The 24,135-nt window shown below is 38.9% G+C and overlaps 1 protein-coding gene across 1 annotated transcript in view; it reads left to right on the forward strand.

The window, feature by feature from the left end:
- Positions 1 to 23,823: 23,823 nt before the first annotated feature.
- HTR2C (5-hydroxytryptamine receptor 2C) overlaps positions 23,824 to 24,135 on the forward strand; it is a 155,100-nt gene continuing 154,788 nt past the window's right edge. The window contains exon 1 of the mRNA XM_049644207.1: positions 23,824 to 23,858. Within this exon, the coding sequence (XP_049500164.1) occupies positions 23,824 to 23,858 (35 nt within the window). The remainder of the gene's footprint in view (positions 23,859 to 24,135) is intronic.

Below are 24,135 nucleotides of genomic sequence, written 5' to 3' on the forward strand. Positions count from 1 at the left end.
ATAATTATATACTTATTTATTATATATTTATTAATATATTTAAACGTATAATTATATTATATTAATTTATATTAATATTATTTATATTTATATTATATTAATGTATAATTATGTAATTTAATATTATTTATATTTATATTATATTAATTTATAATTATGTAATTTATAATTATTATAATTATATTACAATACATAATAATATAATCCTATAATATATAATCCTATTAATTATAATATATAAACATAACATACTTATATTATATAATTAATTATATTATATTTATATATAATTATAGATTAATTATATTATTAATTATATAATAAATAATAATATAAACATAATATTATAATTATCATTATAGGATTATAAATATAGGATTATTATAATTCCTGGTGCCATGATCTTTGGTCACTGAAATATTTTGAAGAGCTATGAATTTTTTAATAGCAGAATTATAAACATTAGTTTAAATCTTTTCCCATTCAGTAGTAAACACTAGCTGCAAACCACCAGTGCTATGCAAATAGTAGCTATGGTAAACAAATAATTCCTATGAGATTTTTGCAAGCTTTTCACTTGGTTAATTGAACAACAGAGTTATGTGCTCACTCTGACTCCCCAAACTCAGTGGGAGAGTTAATATGAGGTCATTTATTTTGAACATTGCAAATATGAAGTGCCATATAAATGCACCACAATAATACAAATGGTGAGTTGTACTGAAGCTTAATGTCATACTTCCCATTTCATTATATCGCAAGATTTGATTTAGCAAAATTTCGTCTTTTCATCAGCAGCAGGAATCACATATTCACACTAGGAAACAAATGAGCGTCACTAAGGAAATAGTTTTGTTCAAGTAGCATGCTTTCGATATATGAGTCAGTTCTTCAAAGTCATATGAAGGATCATGTGCTGTACAGTATTAGGATTATATGGGCACTAGTTCCCTCCCCAGCTTTAAATAAGACCACGCCTTAAGCGCTGGAAAAACTGAAAATGTACCTGTTCTCAAAGGCTGAGATGAAATTTCATTTACTGGTGCCATTTTCTAACTACAACATGATCTCTTGCATTACAGTGATTTCCGGGCTATCCACTTAACCTTTTTACTTTTCCCCTTTAGTTGGAAATAAAATCTGTATCTAATCAGTAGCACCTACTAAGATGATGTTCCAGATTTACTGAGAAGCCAATAAGTGTTGGCAGAAGAAAGAGGAAAGTTCTTCTTAAGAAGGGTGGGGGGAGGGAGTCTTAGAAGTCTTAAGCATGCTACTGAAAATCACGAAATTAAACAAAGCGCTTACTTGTACCACTTGGGTGCGGAAAATAATATTAGAAACCCTGGAAACCACGTTTCCTTCAGCCAAGCAGGTCCACAGAGAGGGACAGTAATAGAAGTTACAGGAGCAAACTGAATGCAAGTACACAGGTAACGGGTTTTGATTTTGTTTTTCCTCATTGATCTTCAGTTCCAGTTGAAATGGTTTTGGTTTCATCATTTGGGACTCTGTTAAAAGATTTCCAACATAAGATGAAAAGGAGTTGATTATTGACGCAGCTATATAATGCTGATGACACTTCTTCGCCTTTGTCCTATTTCCTTTGAGTATTATAAGCGCATTTGCCCTCTTATATTATAAACCTTAAAGAGAAGAAAATAATGCCTTGTGCCTGTAGTTGCTTATTAACGGTTCTCTGTGAGGTTTCACTGCAGGGAAAGGATTTAAAAACTTAATAATCTGCTAGTTCTTTGAGCAGTTTAGAGCACAGAGATATTTAAAGTTTTATGGCGTTCTCCGGGGAAGCCATCGTCTCTTTGCCTTTTGTCACATTTAAGATTTTAATTGCCTCACTGTTTCAATAACAATTACAGCCTATTCAGACATTTTCTTTTCGAGATCTGACAGCTCTGAGTTTGAGTTGCTGAAAACCTTTCCTTAAGTGGGTTATATTTGTTACCCAAAATCTCCAAGGAATTTCAATGTGTGCTGTACGGGATCAAGTTCCCATCTACTTGCTGCGGAACCATCAGTGTTTTACCTGATTTTCCATTTTCTTTTGTGCCCCAAATCTCGCAATGTACTGACTCAGTCACTTGACTTATTAGTCTGCATCTATCCAAATAAAGTGTCTTCTGCTTTTTTTGGCATAAATTTAATTCAATTCCTATTCAGCCTTGTTCGAATCCAGTAAAGCTTTTCTATTAAGATGGATGTGGCAATGCGCAACTTCTAATTTGTTCCCAAGCTTCTTTACCCTTCGGGACGTGTCTTTAGGAGATCTTGAGCCTGCTTCTCCCATTTCTATCTCGAGGAATACAAGACAAAGTAAATTCAGTAAATTAGGATGTAAACATTTAAAATGGGTTGAATCTATTTTCTCTGATAGGGAAGAAATTGGGTTTTTTTTAACATTTATTTTTGAGAGAGTGCGCACGCACACACACACACACACACACACACACACACACACGTGCCAGTGGGGGAGGGGCAGAGAGAGAGAGGGGGACAGAAGGTTCGAAGCCGGCTCTGAGCTGTCAGCACAGAGCCTGATGTGGGGCTCAAACTCACAAACCAAGAGATCATGACCTGAGCCAAAGTCAGATGCTCAACCGACTGAGCCACCCAGGCGCCCCGGGGAAGAGATGGTTTTACCTCACAAAGGGAACAAGCCTTTTCCACTACATCCTGCAGGTTGGCTCCTCGCCTCTGTTCTCATCTAAGCCACTGTCCTGGGGTGTTCATGCCATCATCCTTCACTTTTTTAAGTTTCCTGATATTTCAGTCATTCCTACTCCCACACTTTGATCCTTCTCTGCTCACATCTGTGCCACTAGAGTAATTCAGGAGTCTTCATATACCTCGCATTAACTGTATTGACTGTATTCGTTTTCTCCTGCTGGGTAACAAATCACCCAGAACTGTGGCTCAAAACAACACCCATTTATCAGCCCACAGTTCTGTAGGTCAGAAGCCCAGGGTCGTCACCTGGGTTCTCTGTTTAAGGTCTCAAAAGGCTGATGTCAGTGTGTCTGTTGGGCCCAACTCTTGTGTATAGGCTCTGGAGAAGAATCTGCCTTCCTGGTCTTTTAGGTTGTTGTTGGAACCCAGTTCCTTATGGTTGTAGGACTGACATCCCTATTTTCTGGCTGGCTGTCAGCTGGGGACTGCTTTCTGCTCCTAGAGGCAGCCCCCATTTTGTTTCTCACATGGCTGCCTCCACCATCAAAGCCAACAACTGCATTTAGAATCCTTTTTTAAAAATGCTTCCATTCCCTCCGACACCTCCTCCAGTTACAAGCCAGAGAAAACGTCCTACTTTTAAAATCTTTTTTTTTTTTTTTTAAGTTTGTATTTTTTGAGACGGGGAGAAAGGACAAGCACGAAGAAGGGGCAGAGAGAGAGGGAGAGACAGAGAATCCCAAGCCGGCTCCGCACAGAGCCCATCGTAGGGCTCAATCTTTCGAAACGGGGAGATCGTGACCTGAGCCTAGATTGAGAGTCAGACGCTTAACCCACTGAGCCACCCAGGCGCCCTGAAAGTTTCCTACTTTTAAACGGCTAATGGGATGAGATTAGCTCTGCCTGGATAATCTCTTTTGCCATATGGAGCAACAAGCTCATGGGAGTAATATCTCATGTTTACATGTCTCTGTCACACCTACTGGACGGGGGACTGTGCAATGGTGAGGGTCACTGGGATCATTCTTAGAGTTTTTGCCTGTCGTACTAACCCAATATCATGAAAAGCTTTAAAGTTTCAAAAACTTTTGACCAATATTGACAGCACTGAAGTGCACTGTAGTGTGAAATTCAGAACACACACACACACACACACACACACACACAAAGTGTTTCACAAAAAGTATTTATTCTTACTGCGTGCAATAAATGATGTTATTTTCTATTCTCTTCTATGTCATAAAAATTACTTCAACCTACCCCATTTAGAACCCCCTCCCTTTTTTTCTTTTTTTGCCACATTGGGAAAGGCAGCCGCTTTTGTTTCCTTTCTGGGAAACCCCTTGGTAATTTTCGCAGTCTGCAAAACTGGTCCATCAAAATTGGGATGAGATAACATTTGAAAATAATTATCTGTTACTTTTAATAGTAACTTATCTTATTCTTTTTTACATCAGTGTCCTTGCCATGTGCACATCGATATACCTTTAATATAAAGAAAGAGGCTCCAGAATTCGATATGTACCCACATAGACTGTTGCACGTGGGGGTAAGAGCGTTTTATTCTATCAAAACCACCACAGTGCCCACCAATATAAATGACCTTTTTCTTGTAGTTATTGTGGTAGTCACTAGATGGCAGCTCTAAAATGTGTGTTGCCCAAAATGAAAGGTGTCCACAGAAGGAAGTCTTATTAAGTACTAGAATTCTACCTGAGACATTCTATGGGATCTTGAGAATGCTCCACGATAAAGTGAGTGTTCATGTGGCACAGTCTAATGTCCTCAAGTTTTTTTTTAGAAATATTTATTTATTTACTTAAAATTTTTTTTAATGTTTGTTTATTTTTGAGAGAGAGAGAGAGAGCGCGCGAGAGAGGGTGAGTAGGGGAGGGGCAGACAGAGAGGGAGACACAGAATCCAAAACAGGTTCCAAGCTCTGAGCTGTCAGCACAGAGCCCGAGGCGGGGCTCAAACTCACGGACAGCGAGATCATGACCTGAGCTGAAGTCGGACATTCAACCGACTGAGCCACCCAGGCGCCCCTAGAAACATCTATAATACATTTTCTTTCTTTTTGCTTTAAGCTATGGCTTATTAATACGACTCATCATACAGTTCATCATTCCACTCATACACTGTAAGTGGCTTTGGATCTGCTAGGCTTGAGACTGAAATACAGTTTCCTGCCAGTAACCTTCTGCCCGATGCAAAATTGGCACAGGGTGAATCTTTCAGATCCCAACCCCTTGTTACCTCTTAAAAAAGCCATATTTGATCGACCAATCCAAACTAACCTCGCTGGTGGCACCCTCTCCTTTCTCTCAGCGCCAATGCCAACCTCCAGCAATATGGGACGTGTGTGATCATTCATCCAAGGTCTGCGACACGCAACAGACATTCTCCTCCATCCAAAAAAAGGATCCTATCTATTTTGCTTCTCACCCTGCCACCAGCACCTAGCACGGTGCCTGACATACAGAAGGCCCTCAATTGAAGCTTATTCAATAAGTTAATGATGACGCCGAGCATCAAGTCTTTTCTTTTATCCTCCTCGGGTGTTTCTTTTTTTGTTAGAGACAAAGTGAACCGCCTTCACTGTCATTGCGAAAAAGAAGGCAACCACTTTTAGGTGTCGTCTTAAAGCCTGCCTCTGCAACTTTTTAATGAACATGATGACTTTGAAAAAAAAAAAAAAAAAAAGGCGTACCTGTCATTTTCGTAGAGGAAGGGAAGAAATATCAAGCTGCTGGCCAATGTTTTCTTTCTCGAGACTGCATCTCCCGTGATTCACCGGATTTTACAGGACTGCCAGTTCCTTCATTAACATCAACGGTTGCCGCCACAGATGAATGTCTTGGCAAAGGAAGCATGAGTCTGCAGACTTGAAAGAATATAAAATATAAGCATCATGAATGCATCTCTTCATTTTATTGTAGCAGTTTACGCTGGCAGGGGCTTTTGTACTCCTTCATATTGTGTTTCTTTCACAACAGCATAGCTCAGAGAATGAAGCGTCGAATTACTCCTTGAAATGGAACATGAATTATGCCTTAGTGTAAACAGGACTGACATGCTACTCCAAATCATTATGAATGGATGTGAAAGCCTGTAATTCCACCTGCCCTAGTCAATAAAAACACATTCCATCAGGCTCTCCAGTTTGATGGACACAACATACCTTCCCCAATTCACCGGCTCTTTGTTTTATCCTTGTTGTTTTATCTGAATAGCAAGCGCCCCATGGAAATAGAAACTTCAGGAATGGTTTGCTGATGGGCTTTGAGTCAACATAAAGACTCCACATGGACTGGACATGCTCATTTTTTCCTCACCTGCCGGTCCTGCTTTGAGCTTAAACATGAAAGTAACCCACAGAGGTGGTTCTTTTACACTCATTGCAAGCGTTAAGAGCAATATATATATGATTTATAAAGTTTGATTTGTATAAATGTACTCTCCAGGGGGCTTCCTCCTCTTTATAATACGTTGCGTTACTTCACCATGTTAAACAGAAACCTATAGCTTTTGGCAACCCAGTCAAGAAAAAGGTAGTAACCGAGCAGTCACATATAATGGACATATAATTTTACAAAATAAAAATATTAGACGGGGTTAAGTTGAAAGGTCATTGATCAGCCTGCTATTTTTTATTTTTTAATTAATTTATTTATTCAAATCCAAGTTAGTTAACATACAGTGTAGTATTGGTTTCTGGAGTAGAATTTAGTGATCCATCACTTACATATGACATCCAGTGCTCATCCCAACAAGTGCCCTCCTTAATGCCCGTCACCCATTTGGCCCATCCCCCCCACCCAACACCCCACCAGCCACCCTCAGTTTGTTCTCTGTATTTACGAGTCTCTCATGGTTTGCCTCCCTCTCTGTTTTGATCTTATTTTTCCTTCCCTTCCCCTACGTTCATCTGTTGAGTTTCTCAAATTCTACACATGTGTGAAATAATATATTTGTCTTTCTCTGCCTGACTTATTTCGCTTAGCATAATACCCTCTAGTTCCATCCACGTTGTTGCAAATGGCAAGATTTCGTTCCCTTTGATCACCGAGTAGTATTCCATGGTATATATACCACATCTTCTTTATCCATTCATCATTTGATGGACACTTGGGCTCTTTCCATAATTTGGCTAATGCTGATAGCGCTGCTATAAACAGTGGGGTGCATGCGCCCCTTCGAATCAGCATTTTTGTATCCTTTGGCTAAATACCTACTACTGCAATTGCTGGGTCGTAGGGTAGTTCCACTTTTAATTCTTTGACGAACCTCCATTCTGTTTTCCAGAATGGCTGTACCAGTTTGCATTCCGATCAGTCTTTTAGAAAGCTATGATTTTAAGATTTGTCCAAGCTGGTTTTTTTCTAGAGTTTATTAAAAACAACTAAACAAAAGGAAAAAATATTTTAAATACTGTTGTAGATAAAGAGCAAAGACCAAGCACAAGCTACCACCCCCCCCCCAACCCCCCCCCCCCCCAAGGTGTGATATTCCTCAGGCACTCCTGGCTGCCCAAGAACAAAGGAAAGGGAAAAACCAATGGTTAACTGATAGAACTCACAGTCATGCAGGACCCGAGTCTCCATCAGTTTATAAATGTTTTAGTAAATTACAAGAAAAAGGCAATCCTATCAACAACCTAATCTCCAGAAACTTACAGACTCAGCTTCCTGGAGCCCCAACATCACCCTCCACTCCATAGTGATGTGGGGAACAAAGACAAGAAGGAAGTAGTAGGTAAAATTAAATTTCGTTATGACCGCAGCCCATTGACAAATACTTGAGGCAAATGCAGAGTATAACATTTCTCCAGGCACTCCCTACCGCCCTGAATGTTAGCGCCTTGCTAAAGGGAAGCCGGTTGACAATAGCAAGGCCTCAGGTATCTTAGCCCTCTTTAGCATATGAAAGCCCTTCTGGAGGCCTCCATTTTGCCTTTCCCTCTCCCAACTCCATAGTATATAACCAACCACTCTTCACAACCCCAGCACAGCAATTTCTGCCCACGGTCCTGTCCCCGTGCTTCAAGAAAATCACCTTTTGGCACCAAAGACTTCTCAAGAATTCATTTCTGGCCATCAGCTCTGGACTCCCACCATTCCAAAACCCCATCATCAATGACTACCAACCAACTAGCCTAATTTAACTAAAACCACACAACAACAACGAAAAACAAAACAAAACCCTCTAAGAGCTCTTTATCCTCAACGCTCCAACTCAAAAAGTTCAAAGCTATTTCTGAGCGCCTACTAGGTGTCTGCCTAAAAAGTGACGAAGAGATAGATGCTTCTTAATGGAATTCTTACTCAGAATGTCATTATGGACATTAAGTTGGGGGAAAAAATGTATCATATTTATAAAGATGTGTTAATAGCACATTGTTTCCATGGCACTATAACACCTAAAGACATAAACATCACATGAAAAACCTAAGAAAAGGCATTCAATTCTGAATGCAGGTGCTTCTATGGTAAAACGAGATTGTCCAGATACCCCTTTTCTCTGGACCAGATTGCCGAACACTATCAATTTTAGCTCAGGATGGTAGTATAATCCAGCCAATTATAAGGAGAATAAAGCCGACTGGAGAGTGTATTTATGCTGAACGTGCTGCTACAAAACTATTTACAAGAAATAATTTCTCCTCTGACAAGCCATTTATTTCCACACTGCAGTTCATAACTTAAGTGAGTGACTTCTTTTCTTTCTCCACACGTGTAAATTCTCAGAGTGTTTGAATACCATGGAAACTACAAATTTCAATTCTAGTTTGATGCAAAAACAGTCTACTTTCAACTTTGCCCTTTTTTTTTCCAGGTGACACTATTTAGACACATATATTATAACCATTGCTGACTGATTTGCCTCCCAATCTTTGAAGACAAACTTTAAAAATCGAGATACAATAAATTTTTATTGTGAGTTATTTCATTACGAATATATCACATTAGAATTGTATATTACGCAAGTAATCCATGTTAACTAAAACAGCTTGGGAGTTAGTCATGTTGCTCTGAACATAATTTTAAAATAGTCAGATAATTCCAGTTGACTAATTTGAGAAAATGCACTTTCCCATGAAATCAACATACCTCTCCATTTTAATATCTGCCAATTATTTAGCTTTTTACAGAGCAATTTCACATTTATCAGCTTTTTGGCCATACACTAGATTAAACACAGTCGGAGAAGGATTGAAGAGTTGCCCAAAGTTATGAAGTTAAGAAGTAAAAAAGTTGGACTTAACTTTCCATCTTTGGATCCCCAAAATCTATGCTCTTTCAAACACGACATACTTCCGTCTTCCTTTAATAACAAAGTCAAAGGGCTAGATGGGTGATGGGTATTAAGAAGGGCACTTGTGATGAGCACCGGGTGTTGTACGTAAGTGATCAATCACTGATTTCTACTCCTGAAACCAATATTGCACTGCATGGTAACTAAAACTTAAAGAGTAACAGGGACACCTGGGTGGCTCAGTTACGCATCCAACTTCAGCTCAGGTCATGATCTTGCAGTTCTAAAGTTCGAGCCCCGGGTCGCCCTCTGTGCTGACAGCTCAGAACCTGGAGCCTGCTTCGGATTCTGTGTCTCCCTCTCTCTCTGCCCCTCCCCTGCTCGTGCTCTGTCTCTCTCTCTTTCTCTGTCTCTCAACAATAAATAAACATAAGAAAGAAAGAAAGAAAGAAAGAAAGAAAGAAAGAAAGAAAGAAAGACAAAATCAATACAGAATGTTGTTAATATTACCCTAGCATGTTTTGTGATAACTTTTTTCACATATTGATGGCACATGTAATGGACTCCTTGATAATAAATATAAATTCCCTTTGCTGTAGATTAGTTGTTGTTCTTATGCTAGTGTGACTTTGAACTTTTGTTTGTATCTACATTGAAAAATAAAATCTGCAAAATAAAAAAAAATTACAAAGTCCGTTTATCCCCATACCTCATACATGTTGATCCTAAAGGTTTAGAGACAAAACGTTCTCAAAAAGTCAGTTGCCTGACTCAAAAATTTTAGTGTTATTCAGCACGATATATAACGGACCAAAGACTTTCTATGCGTACTTAACTATGTGACCTAGAGGGAGAGGGCCTTATTTGGCAAACTCTTCAACTATAATTGAATACTTCATTGTTTCAAAGGAGTCTCTGCTTTCAAAGTCACTGGCACAGTGAAACAGTTTTAACAAGATCAAAGGCAGTGTCATGTTGCGAATCTCTTTAGCCAAAACTACAAGCTACGTTCCCTTGTTCTTTAAAATCTCCCCAGCGGGGAGGAGGGGGGGGGGTGCCTGGGTGGTTCAGTAGTTAAATGCTCATGACTTCGGCTCAAGTCATGATCTCAGAGTTTGTAAGTTCGAGCCCCATATCGGGGGTCTCTGCGGTCAGCACAGAGCCCGCTTAGGATCCTTTGTCCCCCTGTCTCTGCCCTTCCCCCAGTCCCCCCCCCCCAAAAATAAATAAACACTAAAAAAAATGGAAATCCCGCTAGCAGAGTTTTGCTTTGCCTACAATCGCAACTGTGCTAAATTCACAAACTGCATCACAACAATAATCTAGGACTATTTGTTGGTGGGATTCTCTCCATACTACTTGTTTGAATCCATAAACTGGTATGTTTCCCAACAGAAAAAAATTGCCTTCTTTACATTTTTGCTCTAGCCACGGAAGTGTTAATTGTATCTAAAAATCACTTTGGTCCCCTGCTATTGTTTTGGGTAAATCAAATGATCAAGAAAGCAAGTGTGAGATTTAACAAAGTTTTGCGTCAACAACTTATGTTTGGGAATCGTCTCGCCAGCATATCTCTGCCAGACTCGGTCCCCGGAACAGTATGCATCACACAACCATGTGGGGCTTCCAGACTAGGAATTAATACAGATTTGAGACCAACAGTTTTCTTTCCTTTTCTTCCTTGTGTGTCCTTCTCTCCCTCCCTCCCTCCGCACCTTTATTCTTTCCTTCTCTTCTTCCTCTCCTTCTTTTGTTCCCTTTTTCTTCCCGCCTTTAGCCTGACTTCCTTTGTGGAATATTTGAAGAGCCACGTGTTGAGGAAGGCATTCTGCTGCCTCTAACTTTGTAGCCTGTGACATTTCCTTCGTGTCCTTCTCTTAAAGGGAGGGTATGAGGCATCGGCACTAAAAGTTGTGCGTACAGTAGTGAGACTTTAGTCATCTGTGACTCTTGGAGGCCCTTTGCCCTCCGGAAGGCTCAGCATCAAAAGACTGGAAAGAGATTAATTTGCTTCTAATCTTGGCACTGACAACAGTTAACAACATGACACTGGACAGGGCATTTATCCTTTCAGATCGGTTTCCTCAAACTATCAAAACAGGAAGTTGGATGGTCTTCGAGTGGTCCGTTTCAACACCTTCCCTGCGAGTGCACTTACTAGGCCTAGAGACCGACCAGTACAGCCTTCAATGTAGAGAATTTCGCAGTTTCTTGCAGAAGTCGAACTACCGTTAAGGATTCGTGGTACAGGGTGAATGAACGTAGACACTGGAGTGAACGATTCTGAACTTGACTCCACCTCTACCACTTACTGTCTGCATTTGGTATTTTAACATCTCAATTTATTTTTTCAATCCGCGATTGCCCCGTTGCCATGGTAATGATTAAAGGAGACAAAGCATATAAAGCATTTCCCACAGCGTTTGACGTATGAGAATAAATTAATACATGAAGACAATTGTTACCTGTCCTCCTTTTCTACTCTTTTCGTACTGAGAAATGACTACAGGGATTTCTCCATCAAGACGATTCTTTATTCCTCTCTCTACTTCTCTTTGGTTGACAGATGCTGACTTAGAAACACTTCCCAGGGCATAACACAGTAGCAGATTCAGTGGAGTGAACTTTGTAAAGTCTTACACTAACCCAGCTTCTCTATTGCCACATACAAAGCATCTGGCCAAAAGGTATGTGGGACGCGGATGAATAAGTTTCCACAAATATTGGCCTGAGCTGGGTCCTTGTCTCATGAATGTAATTTCTCAGTTTTTGGCAAGTTAATTGCAATGATCATTTAGAATAATTTCTGGCTATCTCTGAGAAGCAGGTGTTTTGTGATCTGTAGAATTTTTCAAATATATATATATATATATATATATGCCATAAGATTAGCTGTGGAAACACTATATTGCCAGCTCTTCTTTGGCTTTCATTGTTTTTAGCTGCCTCTCTATACAGATGGTTTTAATCTGGACCAAAATATTTTAGTAAGTTCAAATAAGATTTTAAAATTTGAGGAATCTTTCTTGCAATACAAGTCGTGCAGTAACAACAGATCTTATTTCAGAACCCCAATACCAGCAGCTGGTGGGAAAAAATGAAGTTCCAATAGAGAAGAGTAGTGAATATATAATCACAAATATGTTTGTAGGCTTAAGGAATGAGGTAATTTGCCAAAAGTAGCTTGCATGACTTTTATTCCTTTACCTATAGAAAAGATGAGTAAAATCTTGAAAGTATTAAAACACTGTATGGATTTACTTTACCACAAGTTAAGAATCAATTGAGAATGAGGGGCGCCTGGGTGGCTCCGTCGCTAAGGCATCCAACTCTTGGTTTCGGCTCAGGTCGTGATCTAGCAGTTGGTGAGATCGAGCCCTGTGTCAGGTTCTGCACTGACAGCACGGAGCCTGCTTGGGATTCTGTCTCATGCTCTCACTCTCTCTCTCTGCCCCTCCCCCACTTGCACTTTCTCTCTCTCTCTCTCTCTCTCTCTCTGTCTCAAAATAAATAAATAAGTATTTTTTAAAAAGAGAAATAATTAAGAATCAATAGAAAGCACAAGAATGCAATGTGCAGGGGTCTTTGCTTTATTTAATGGTGTATCCTGTTGGGGAGGGGAAATTTCTTCTCTACTCCTCTTGGTTCTTTGGCTGTTTTAATAATGAGATTAACAGAAGCCAGATGGACAAGGGATAAACAAATTTAATTTTGTATGCATGGGTGCCCCAAAGATATGAGACCCACTGACAGGCAGTTGAGGTTAATATGCAGTTCTGAGCTAAGGAGAAGGGGGTAAGGGGCTCGGACTTCAAAGCAGAGAAAGACAATTCATAAGACGGGAGAAACAAATGCTTGGGAAAAAAATGTCTGCTTGCCATGGGGAAAAGTCTTTTTGTTTTTTAAAATTTTTTTAATGTTTATTTATTTTTGAGAGTGAAAGAGAGAGAGTGGGGGGAAGGGCAGAGAGAGAGAGGGAGACACAGGGTCTGAAGCAGGCTCCAGGCTCTGAGCCATCAGCACAAGAGCCCAGGGCGGGGCTCGAACTCACTAACTGCGAGATCATGACCTGAGCCGAAGTCTGACACTTCACCAACTGAGCCACCCAGGTGCCCCAAAAGCCGTTATAATGTACACAAAAAAGTTACCTTTTGCAATAGCTGTCTTCCTGGTGCAGGCTCCCTATCTACATATTTTTAGGCAGTTAAGTGGGAGATGAAAAGCTCTCCTTGAGTCTCCTGGGCCTTGATTATCTTCAGCTCAAAATAATCCACACCCCAAAGTGGCATATTCTGAGGTGGCCTGCCTGCCCTGAATCCCATCAATGCCAAGTGTCTAGAATATCGCCAAGCACATAGTAGGCATTGAATAAATGAACAATGTCCTGATGAACACATAAACTCTTTGCTTACATTGTCTTCCTATGCGTGCTTTTTAAAATATCCCCCAGTTATTCTTTTAGAATCTTGACCTTGCAATATGCTAGGAAAAACTGCTTAACCTCTTTGAACCTAACAATTTCTTCTTTTATTTTTTTTCTTAAAATGAGTTGTGGAACTTAAATTAGGTGAAACTACTGATCATAGTGCCTGGCACATAGTAAGTGGTCATTAAATGTGTGTGGATTTTATTTTATTAGCACTGCACCCGCGTTTTGAAAAAAAAAATAAAGCCCTACAACTTCAACCTAGAAAGTTGTCTATAAAATAAGAAATCAGGACTTCTTGGGACTGATTTTAAAATGTAACAATTGACGTAACAGCACCCCCTATCATTTACTACTTAAAGACAACCAAGTGTTCATGTTGATGTAGATAATGTATTTTTGTTACACAAATGCATGATTTAGACAGCATCATATGCAGTGTGGAAAAGTAAAGCATTATTTACACGCCATTTCTGTGACACCCCCAATACACACACACACACACACACACACACACACACACACACTTTGAAATCATGAACCAAAGGATTTGAAGACTTACGTGGACTTGAACTTCCTGACAGATTTTATTTTGTAAGTTGAGTTGCACAGGAGGTGCTCTGGAAGGGTAATTAGCAGAATTCTTCACGCATCTAGTTAGAAAAAAAAAAAAGGCAAAAACATTACATGTCATTTGTGGTCTGATATTTCAGCTGTAAGAGCACTGAGAGGAGTTATAACATAGATCCGTTTCTCCCAATATTGACACCATCTGGTATAAAGTTCACAGAACTCGTGCAAGAAACAGTATTTTCAGAGTTGTCAAACTGAAGTACTATTTTTCTCCATCAATAAATCAAAAGGAATATGAGCACACAACACAGTAAATGGGTATTAGTTCAGCATTAAACCTTTAAAGCAGAAGTCAAGCTTTACATAGCCATGAATCTGGTCATTACTTCTTAAACTTCACTTCTCTCAATTCTGGGCATAAGATTTTTTTTTTTAAACAGAAAATTACAGTTAAATACGTTTGTGCTCATTTTTTGGTGAGTCTGCATAGTCTCTTAACTCTTGTGGATGAGACGTGCATTTAGAATTCCTTGAAGGAAGTAGAAACAGGAAATGGGACAGAACACGTGCGCATAAATGTTTAGGATTTGGAGGTGGCGTTCTGAGATACCCAAGTTAAGAATCACTGTCACATGCCCTTCAATCCAAGGCTCTGTGAATGTCATCTCTTACAATGAATTGGCAAAGACAAGAAGTAGCATCTAATTGTAACCAAACTGAGCTATGTAGAAGCATCTGATTTATAAAGTGGCATAAAACAATATCAAACCTTTACGAAAAACAAAAACCTGAATCACAGCATTTCAGAGCCGGAAGAGATAGAGATCCCCTATCGCAAACCATTCATGGGATGGATGAAAAAAACTGAGGCCCAAATTGGTCCAGTGACTTACCCTAAGTCACACATCAAATAAGTCAGGGCTGGAACCTGTGTCCTCAACCTTCTCGCCTACTCTTCTATGCGATACTATGTGTACTTAACATTTAAGGTACTAAATGATACTAGACTAAATTATGTATTATATAAATTATTAATAATACAATTAACTTTGACTTCGCCTCAGTTTTCTGTACCTGTGATAGATTTTAATTTCATGTTGTTGCTCTGTTTATAAGCCTTGCTGTATTTTGATGACTTACATGCATTGTATAATACCATAAAATGCACAGGTTAGAGTCGCTTTGGTGTTTTTTGTTTTTTGTTTTTTGTTTTTTTAATGGGACAGCAGAACCGTGAAGAGACTGATCTTTCTGCTCCAAAGTGGATTGTTTGTTTCTCTCCCTTTATCTAGGTGATTCTAAAGCTGGGAAATAAAGAGCTGTTGGAAAGATGAGGAGTTAAGGGTTCATTCGGCTGTCCAGATGTATCCAAGTACCCCGTTATTTGGCAATAAATACATCTGGGCAACTGATTGAACTTTTCGCTCTTCACGACTCGACTGAACCGTCTACAGCCAGAAAGAAGGGCCTGCTCTTCCGCCAAATGTCTGTCATCTCTTGACCTAATGAAATGGAAAGTGGGAGTTGCTTATGGGGGGAGGAGACACCAATGTAAATGTAAGCGGGGACACATGTAAATTGAATTTTAAGTATCTCAGCCAAAAAAGATGAAGAGGTGTTCCCCCGACTGGTTTGCAAAATTAAAATCAAACCGACGTAAAACTTTGAACTGTTTTCATCAGTTGACTCTTGTTATGTGCTTAACTTACTGTATTTTTTATGGTGATTGAGAATAACCAGCAAATACTGGCTAATATTATTACTCTGGTGTATATACATATATATATATACACATATATATATATGTGTGTGTGTATACACACACACATATATATATACACATATATATGTATATATGTGGATGAGGTTATATATATATATATATATATATAACCTCAGGTTATGGCTCCATATAGTGGTCCATCTAAAGTATTTCCCCCAGTCTCTCTTTATCCCATTGGGCTATTTCATTTCATTTTATTCATAGCAGTCCTTACTACCTGAAACTATCCTACTTCTTTGCTTAAACGTTGACTATCTCCCGCTAGGGTGTAAGCTCCGTGAGAGCAGGGATCTTGTCTACCTTGTTTGCCACTATGTGCCCAGCATCTGGCAGGGTGCCTAGCATAAGCTAGGCAGGCAAGAAATATTTGAATACACGAAAGCGCTGTTATGCAGAGCTCCCAGTGCCGTAAATCAGGTCCCCCAAACAGATTTCACATATGGTTTGCTCTGTGAGCTCTGCTGTTGAAATGCCATCAGTTTCGGGGCGCCTGGGGGGCTCCGTCGGTTGAGCGACCGACTTCAGCTCAGGGCATGATCTCGTGGCTTGTGGGCTCCAGCCCCGCATCGGGCTCTTTGCTGACAGCTGGGAGCCTGGAGCCTGCTTTCGATTATTTACAAAAATAAAAATTAAAGCCATCATTTTACTCTGCTACGTCGATACTAACGCTCAGATAATTCAGGGAGAGTTCTGCAACCACGTATGGAGAAAGTAATTTCAAACACTGGGCACTCTGTTCACTCAGACAGATTCTCTCGAGGTCTGTTACGATTATCATGGAATAATTGGGGTAGCTATTTTAACTCTATCAACTTGGAAGGCGTTTTGTTGTTAAAGTGTTATTTTAGGTAAATGGAATAGGTCTCGGTGTGAAACACTTAGGACCTTACACACTGTAGATTTTAGGAGTTAACTATCTTGGTAAGTCTCACTAACTTTAATAGTCGTCACTCATAAAATATGGGAAGCACAAGCAGAAGCATTGAGTCAATACAAACAGGGAGAAAATATTTCCTGTTTCATTTTAATGCCAAGTACAAGATGAAGGGTTAAATTTGTGTAAACAACCTCTGAGATCACATCCAGGGGGTGAGGGCAGGAAATGACACCAGACCTGCATTCAAAAAGAATAATCACCAGGGCGCCTGGGTGGCTCAGTCCGTTAAGCTTCTGACTATTGGCTTCTGCTCAGGTCACGATCTTACCATCTTACGGGTTCGTGAGTTCCAGCCCCACATTGGGCTCCAGGCTGACAGTACTGAGCCTGCTTGGGATTCTCTCTCTCACTCTCTCTGCCCCTCCCCTGCTCATTCTCCCTCTCTCTCTCTCTCTCTTTTGCTCTCTCAAAATAAATAAACTTAAAAAAAAAACAACAGAACAAATAGAAGAATCACCTTATTACCAGATCTAATGACATACCCAGGAGAGACCCAGAGTCTTGTCCAGTTAATGCCTCCTTGCCCTTCACTTTCAGAAGTGTCTCAGTTTGGAGAGGAAATTTTAATATCACCCAACATATATAACTGCATGTTCAGAACCATTAGATTTCCCTATGGCACACCATGAAGAAGTCTCCAGTTCTGGGTCTGAATCACTGTATTCTCGGACAAGTCAAAGAAAAAGATGCAGGGAGCAAGTTGATGGTATCACTTTATCCTGTTACATAGATCTGTACCCGACTTAGTAAGAAAGTAATCATTCCCATTTAAGTCTCTTAGCTTGAGGCTTTTTGCCTAATATAAAATATGATTTTCTGGGAAGCCGATTGCTAAACATTGGAAGGTTATGAAATTGCCTCTTCTGGAGGTTGTGCTAAAGAACATCAATTATCACATTTCTTCAAGTGGTTTAAATATAGGTCTGTTTGAAGGCAAAGGACTGGGTTATTTGATCACTCATAATTTTTCAGCTTTAGGAGTTGTATGAATTCATAATTGTAGACTAAATTAAGACCTTCCACTTGAAGATAGAAGATTTGAATTCATTTAACTTCACAAAATAAGTTTCTAAATTAGCTTAATTTGCTTGAATATCCTGTGTTGACTGGTGGACGAGTAGTCTTTACTTGCATCGGATATGATAACTGTATAATATACTAACTTTCTATTAAAATCATAAATAGCTGTTATCTGATTATACTTGGCAAAGGTGAATTTTTAGTATGGCAATTATATGTTTTAAGTGTTTTTTAACGTTTATTTATTTTTGAGAGAGACAAAGAGAGACGGTGTGAGCGGGGGAGGGGCAGAGAGAGAGGGAGACACAGAATCCGAAGTGGGTTCCAGGCTCTGAGCTGTCAGCACAGAGCCCGATTCGGGGCTGGAACTCACGAACCAGGAGATCATGACCTGAGCCCAAGTGGGACGCTTAACCAACTGAGCCACCCAGGCGCCCTGACAATTATATGTTTTATTAGAAAATCCCTACAGTACATTTGAAGTTGAGAGGAAAATTCCTACAATATTCATTAGTTTTAAGGATAGTTTTTGAATTAAAGGATTTCCCCCCAAAATGTTATAAATCTGTGCCACATTAATATAATCTTCTGAAGAATAATCTGAACATTTGTGACTAATTCACTTTTGATCTAGTATCTGCTGAAAGCTCAGAGGCCGTGATAACCACAGGGATAAGTTTTGAATTATGAGTCTATAATTTCTGAACAATGGAAACTGACAAAAATTAAACCTCTGCATTTATTATTACTTATAAAATTCTTGCATGCTTTATTATAAAAAGTCAAATGTCTAAGAATGATCTCAGGTGACTGCCTATTCTATAGTTTTTGAAACATTCAGTGTCAGATTGAATCTCTTCAGTGTGAGAGAAAATAATCTGCTTCATCACCATAATGAGCTCATGGAATTTCCAGAAACCTAATGTAAACTTTTTTAATGGAATAATCTTTAACTTCCAAATTTTGTTAAAATGTCAGGTAGAAACTCTGGCATTTTTTTTTAAGTTTATTTATTTATTTTTTGACAGAGCAAGAGCATGAGTTGGGGAGGGGCAGAGAGAAAAGGGAGAGAGAGAATCCCAAGCAGGCTCTTTGCCCTTAGCAAGGAGCCGATGCGGGGCTCAAACTCATGAACCGTGAGATCATGACCTGAGACAAAACCAAGACTCAGATGCTTAACCAACTGAGCCACCCAGGTGCCCCAACACTGGCAGTTTCTTACTATTTTTTAAAAATGTTTATTTATTATTGAGAGAGAGAGAGCGCACGCATGAGCAAGGGAGGGGCGGAGAGAGGGGGAGACAGAATCCGAAGCAGGCTCCAGGCTCCGAGCTGTCAGCACAGAGCCCGACTCAAGGCTCGAACTCACAAACTGTGAGATCATGACTTGAGGTCGGTCACTCAAGCAACTGAGCCACCCAGGCGCCCCAGGTTCTTACTACTTTTTATCAGTATTATGTGTGGCCAGGTCTGGAAGAGAAAGACTAAGGAACAGTTTGAGGACAGAAAATGTGATTGAAACATGATTAATCTTTCTTCAGTGTCAAAGCATAGGAAAGGTAACAGTAAAAATGAGTTATAAATGGTGAGCTTTAGAAGATAGAAGGAAATGTCCACGGTTTCTGATACGGTCATAGACTTCTGTCCTCTCCAGGCACAATTTGAAAAAACAAACAAACAAACAAACAAACCACAGCTCTTATTCTTAGGATCATTTCACTTCACACCTTAAATCTCTTCAAGTCTCTCCCTTTCCCTTCCCTTGGATCAGTCAAGTGCTTTATCCCCAGCACTTGGCTAAGGAATGTGGCAGCTACATGGAAAGGGCATTTATATGGCTCTTCCTCTCAAAAATTTGTCTTTAGTACCCATTTAGTACATGGCAAAACCCTTTGAACATCTTCCCTTTCTTCACCAACCACCTCCTCTCATCTGGATGGTCCTCTTCTCTCCCCCTTCATCCAACTATATTCTAGATCCTTCCTGCACAACTGTATTGAAATGACGCTAATGTCACCAGCAATCTTCTTTCAGACAAATCGCACAACACGAACTCTGTTCCTTATCAAAACAGTCTCCATTGACATTTTCCTTTTTGCCTATTCTTCCCATTTTTATTTTCTTCCCTCCTTGATTTTTCCTTTTCTCTAATTTAATGCCTACTCTCTGCTGCTTTAACACTTGACTCTTAAACTACGACTTTACTAGAATCCAAAATCGTGGGGTTTTCCTTGTTGTTTTTATCTCCCAATACAGAGCCATGTGGATGCTCTTTCATAAGCTAAATTTAATATGTGTAAAATTGATACAACATGCAAATTTGATTTCCCTTTCTCATCTTTGTAGTCTTTCGCAAATGAATTGAATATATAGTATTCTACAGACCACAGGATGCGCATATATCTCTCACCCCTTGGATGGCAAATTGGCATGGAAAACTAGGTATCCCTTAAAGAGAGCACAACGCTGGTTTTCCCGGTGAACCATCAAGTTACTGTTCAATGAATGCAGGAAGTGTAAGCATCACTAAATTCAGCAGGAAGTGTAGCATCGCTAAATTCATGCCCATGCAAAACCCTTAAAATGCCATCAAGAAGGAGTCAAAATAGGAGCTGTGTACTGAAGAACTCTTAGTTCCCATGACAGTCATTCTTTTATTTAGAGCTGTTAAGGGAACCACACCAATTAGCTCTGAAATTAACACATTTCCAAGTCTAGCCTGAGGCCATGTGGGAAGGCCCACAGTGGGTTTTTATTTTCCATATTTCACTTCCAAGATGGTTATTGATAATGGCTCTTAAGTATTTTTTAGTGATACTGATAAACTTTGAGTGTTTGAAACTAATTTCTGAATATACACTGGGGACCTTATTTTGGCTCAGTTGTTCTCAAGTATTCACACTATTTTTGATAATATATGCTATTTGACACATAACATACGTTGACATATGAAGACAGATTTCATAGGCATCAATTACATGTAATGCTCAGGGTATGAGTCTTGCTTAATTAAAATTCCACATTAGGGGCGCGTGGGTGGCTCAGGTGGTTAAGCGTCTGATTTCGGCCCAGGTCATGATCTCATGGTTTGCGAGTTCCAGCCCCGCATCGGTCGGTCTGCTGTCAGTACAGAGCCTGCTTCGCATCCTCAGACCCCCAGTCTCTGTGCCCCTCCACAGCTCACACGCGTGCACGCTCTTTCTCTCTCAAAAATCAGCATAAAAAAGAAAAAATTGAAAAAATTAAAAAAATAATTGAAGTTATTCTGCAATATCTTGTATAAAATTGTACTGTTTGAGAACTATACGAAAACTACTATTTGTTCCCCTTTTTGACCCAGCAAATGCAGTTCCGTTATCGATGTCGGAAGATCTTACAAAGCTTTAGCGAGAACATGAAAAATCTGTGACTAGTGTTGCAGAAAGAAATAAGAGATTAGTCCAAATATGTATTTACTGATCTTGAACTTATGTCTGTGATTTAGCCTGTGATTTTTCCCTTCATGCTTGATATAGTTAATTCATTACAGGTTGATCAACCATCTTTTTCTCTGCACAAAATTATGTATATGTATATATATGCACACATACCCATATAAATGTGTATACATATTCTTAGAATACTTTCTTTCACACTGTCACATGACCAAACACAATTTCTATGAGAGCCACATAGATTCTCATTTAAAATGAATCACTCTATCAGTTATCCCACCAGTGACTTTTTTCTTAATTTTAGAAAACACAAGTCTTCCCGAACTTGAACACTGAGTTCACAGGTATCCTTTTTTTTCCCCCGTTCAACACAGCCATGAGAATCTCATTATGAAAGATGGGCGGGGTCTGAGAGATTTGCAGATTAGAGTGTTCAGTTAGTGTTGTTTTGTTATGGGTTTGTTTTTTGTTTCTCTCTTTTTTTTTTTTTTTTTGGTTTGTTTCTCTTGTTATCTTATCCAAGGCTTTAAGAGGTTTTGTATTCCCTCCTCTTTTTGTAGGATTACTCACAAAACATTTCTCGTTGCAAAATATTGTCACAGTGACTTAGCCCTTTGGGGAGACATGTAATGTTTCTTACTTACTTTACATAAAGTTACTTACTTTACAAAATTTATATAATTTATTCCTGTCCATCGTATTATATTTCTAAACTTTTACCACCAATCCGGGAGCACTTTGTGTCAGGTTTAGTCAGTTTTAGTGAACAACAAAAAATGCAAATTTTAACAATACAGAAAGATACTACTTTGTCCTTAAGGTATTTTAGTTAATAAACTGGACATCTATATACATAATATACTTTTGTGATTATTACTTGTGAGATTTGGAACTTAGAAAAATAAATACTTGTTTTTTAATTTTTCCATTGATATTTCATGGGAAAATATACATGTAAAAAAGATGACAAGAGCAATTAATTTTTAAAGAAATGTGGCATTTTGAGTGGCAATAAATAGGACTCTACCATGGCTGAGAATATGGATAATATAATGTTGAATGAGATGGTTATCATCTCGAGTTATGGCAAACACAGTTTCAATTGATTTGTTACCAATTGAATGATATCGGAATGAAGCGTATTTTACTTTGAAGCTTTTAAATTATATTAATTTTTAGGTTCTTGAAAAGCAAGCATTAGGAACAATTTTTATATTTTAATATTGGGAAAAGAGAAGGATTTTGATGTCTCTTGAGGACAAAGATGCAAAATAAGACCTTTTTGTCTTTCTGTATCCTTTTTTTTTTTTTTTTTTTTTTTTTTTCTGTCACTTATTTCCAGACCTCCCAGGAAAAGGGATTTATGCATTGCCTGGTGGTATTTTATGGGACAAAAATGGTCTGACTAATGATCTGGCGAACATCACTCGATCTCTCCCATAGAATATTTTGTTTCTGAATACTGGAGGCCATATTTTATGCATTGCTGTAATGAAAGAGATGGTTATGAGGAAGATTTTGTGTAGGTGGCATTGATAGAACTCACAAGTGAGAGGTGAGGGATAAGAAGGAAGAATAAATTAAATTTGTAGCTTGAGTGACTAGAATAATAGCGCTACTAAATGAGATGGGAAATATAAGGAGGTACAATTTGTTCCAGTAAAATTTTACTTCCAGACTTCTAAAAGGAACTACAAAACACTAAAAAAGACTATCAACAAATTTTTCTCACATTCCTTGGAAATACTCCTAAATCAGACAGAACAGAGGATTTTTCAACGTTATCCCACATTCTCAAGCTATTCAAGTCCCTCTTTCTGCCCCTTCTCCCACCACAACTACATTTTTTTGTCACTGACACCCACTGCAGCCCATTTATTTTGGTATAAACCCAGTGCTGCTCTCTGGAGAATATTGTTGGTTGATGCAAAAGTACAAATAAAGCTACGTAAATGCAGATTCCTTCAAGTTGAAGCAAATAAATTAGGAATGTTGCACAATATATGTTCACTCCATAAAAGTATTTAGAATCAGGGGTGCCCGGGGGGCTCAGTCGGTTAAACTTCGACTCTTGATTTCGGCTTAGGTCACGATCTCTCGGTGCGTTCGATTGAACCCCTCGTGGGGCTCCACACTGAGTGTAGAAGGTGCTTGGGATTCTCTCTCTCTCCCTGTCTCTCTGCTCCCCCCCCTCAAATAAATAAACTTTAAAAAAAACACTTATTTTAGTTTTCCATGTTCCTAGAAAATGAAACCTTTGATACATGTTATACTTGCTACTTAATTATGACATCACAAACTTTCCCCAATGCTTTGCAAATTAAGAAGCGTATATTCTTAATTTCTTCCTCCAAACACCGATCGGAAGCTGTGTGTACTCTAAGAAGAGATTTAGTAGAAGTCCCATATAAATAGAGTGCATGCAAGAAATTTTTAAGAAAACCAAAAAAAGAGGAAAGAAACATTATGACGGTTGTATATGTAAATAAACGCAAGCTTTATTCTCTGCCATTTTTTATCACTTATATGTTTCTTATCACTTAATAAGTACATTTAAGTTTACTTAACTGGTTGTAATGCAAGTGATTTGGACATTTCACTAATTTTCTTTTTCTTTTTCTTTTTTTCTCTCTCCCCAGAAAGGATGGAATTATGAATTCAATCTGTTACATTCCCACTTCTCAACTTTAAACTTTACACCGAAGCAATCATGGTGAACCTGAGGAAAGCGGTGCATTCGTTCCTGTAAGGATGTTATTACTTACTATTTTCTAAAGGATAACTTTTAACAGTAGCTTGCTCAAAAAGGTTAAGAGGGCTTTTATACGACCATTCAGCTAGATTTGCCTCAAATTGCATAAATGACTTGCACCCCGTAGATTAATATTCTGGGTGTTTCCTGTTCAAAAGTAAATGGAAAAAGCCCCAATAACTTGGGCTTCAATTAAACACAACTGCTTACGTATTCAAATAAAGAGTAGGGCAATAAGATCTTAAATTCAAAAACAATTCCAGTGTTCCG

Source organism: Panthera uncia, chromosome X (assembly GCF_023721935.1).
Source record: "Panthera uncia isolate 11264 chromosome X, Puncia_PCG_1.0, whole genome shotgun sequence".
Taxonomy (NCBI): Eukaryota; Metazoa; Chordata; class Mammalia; order Carnivora; family Felidae; genus Panthera; species Panthera uncia.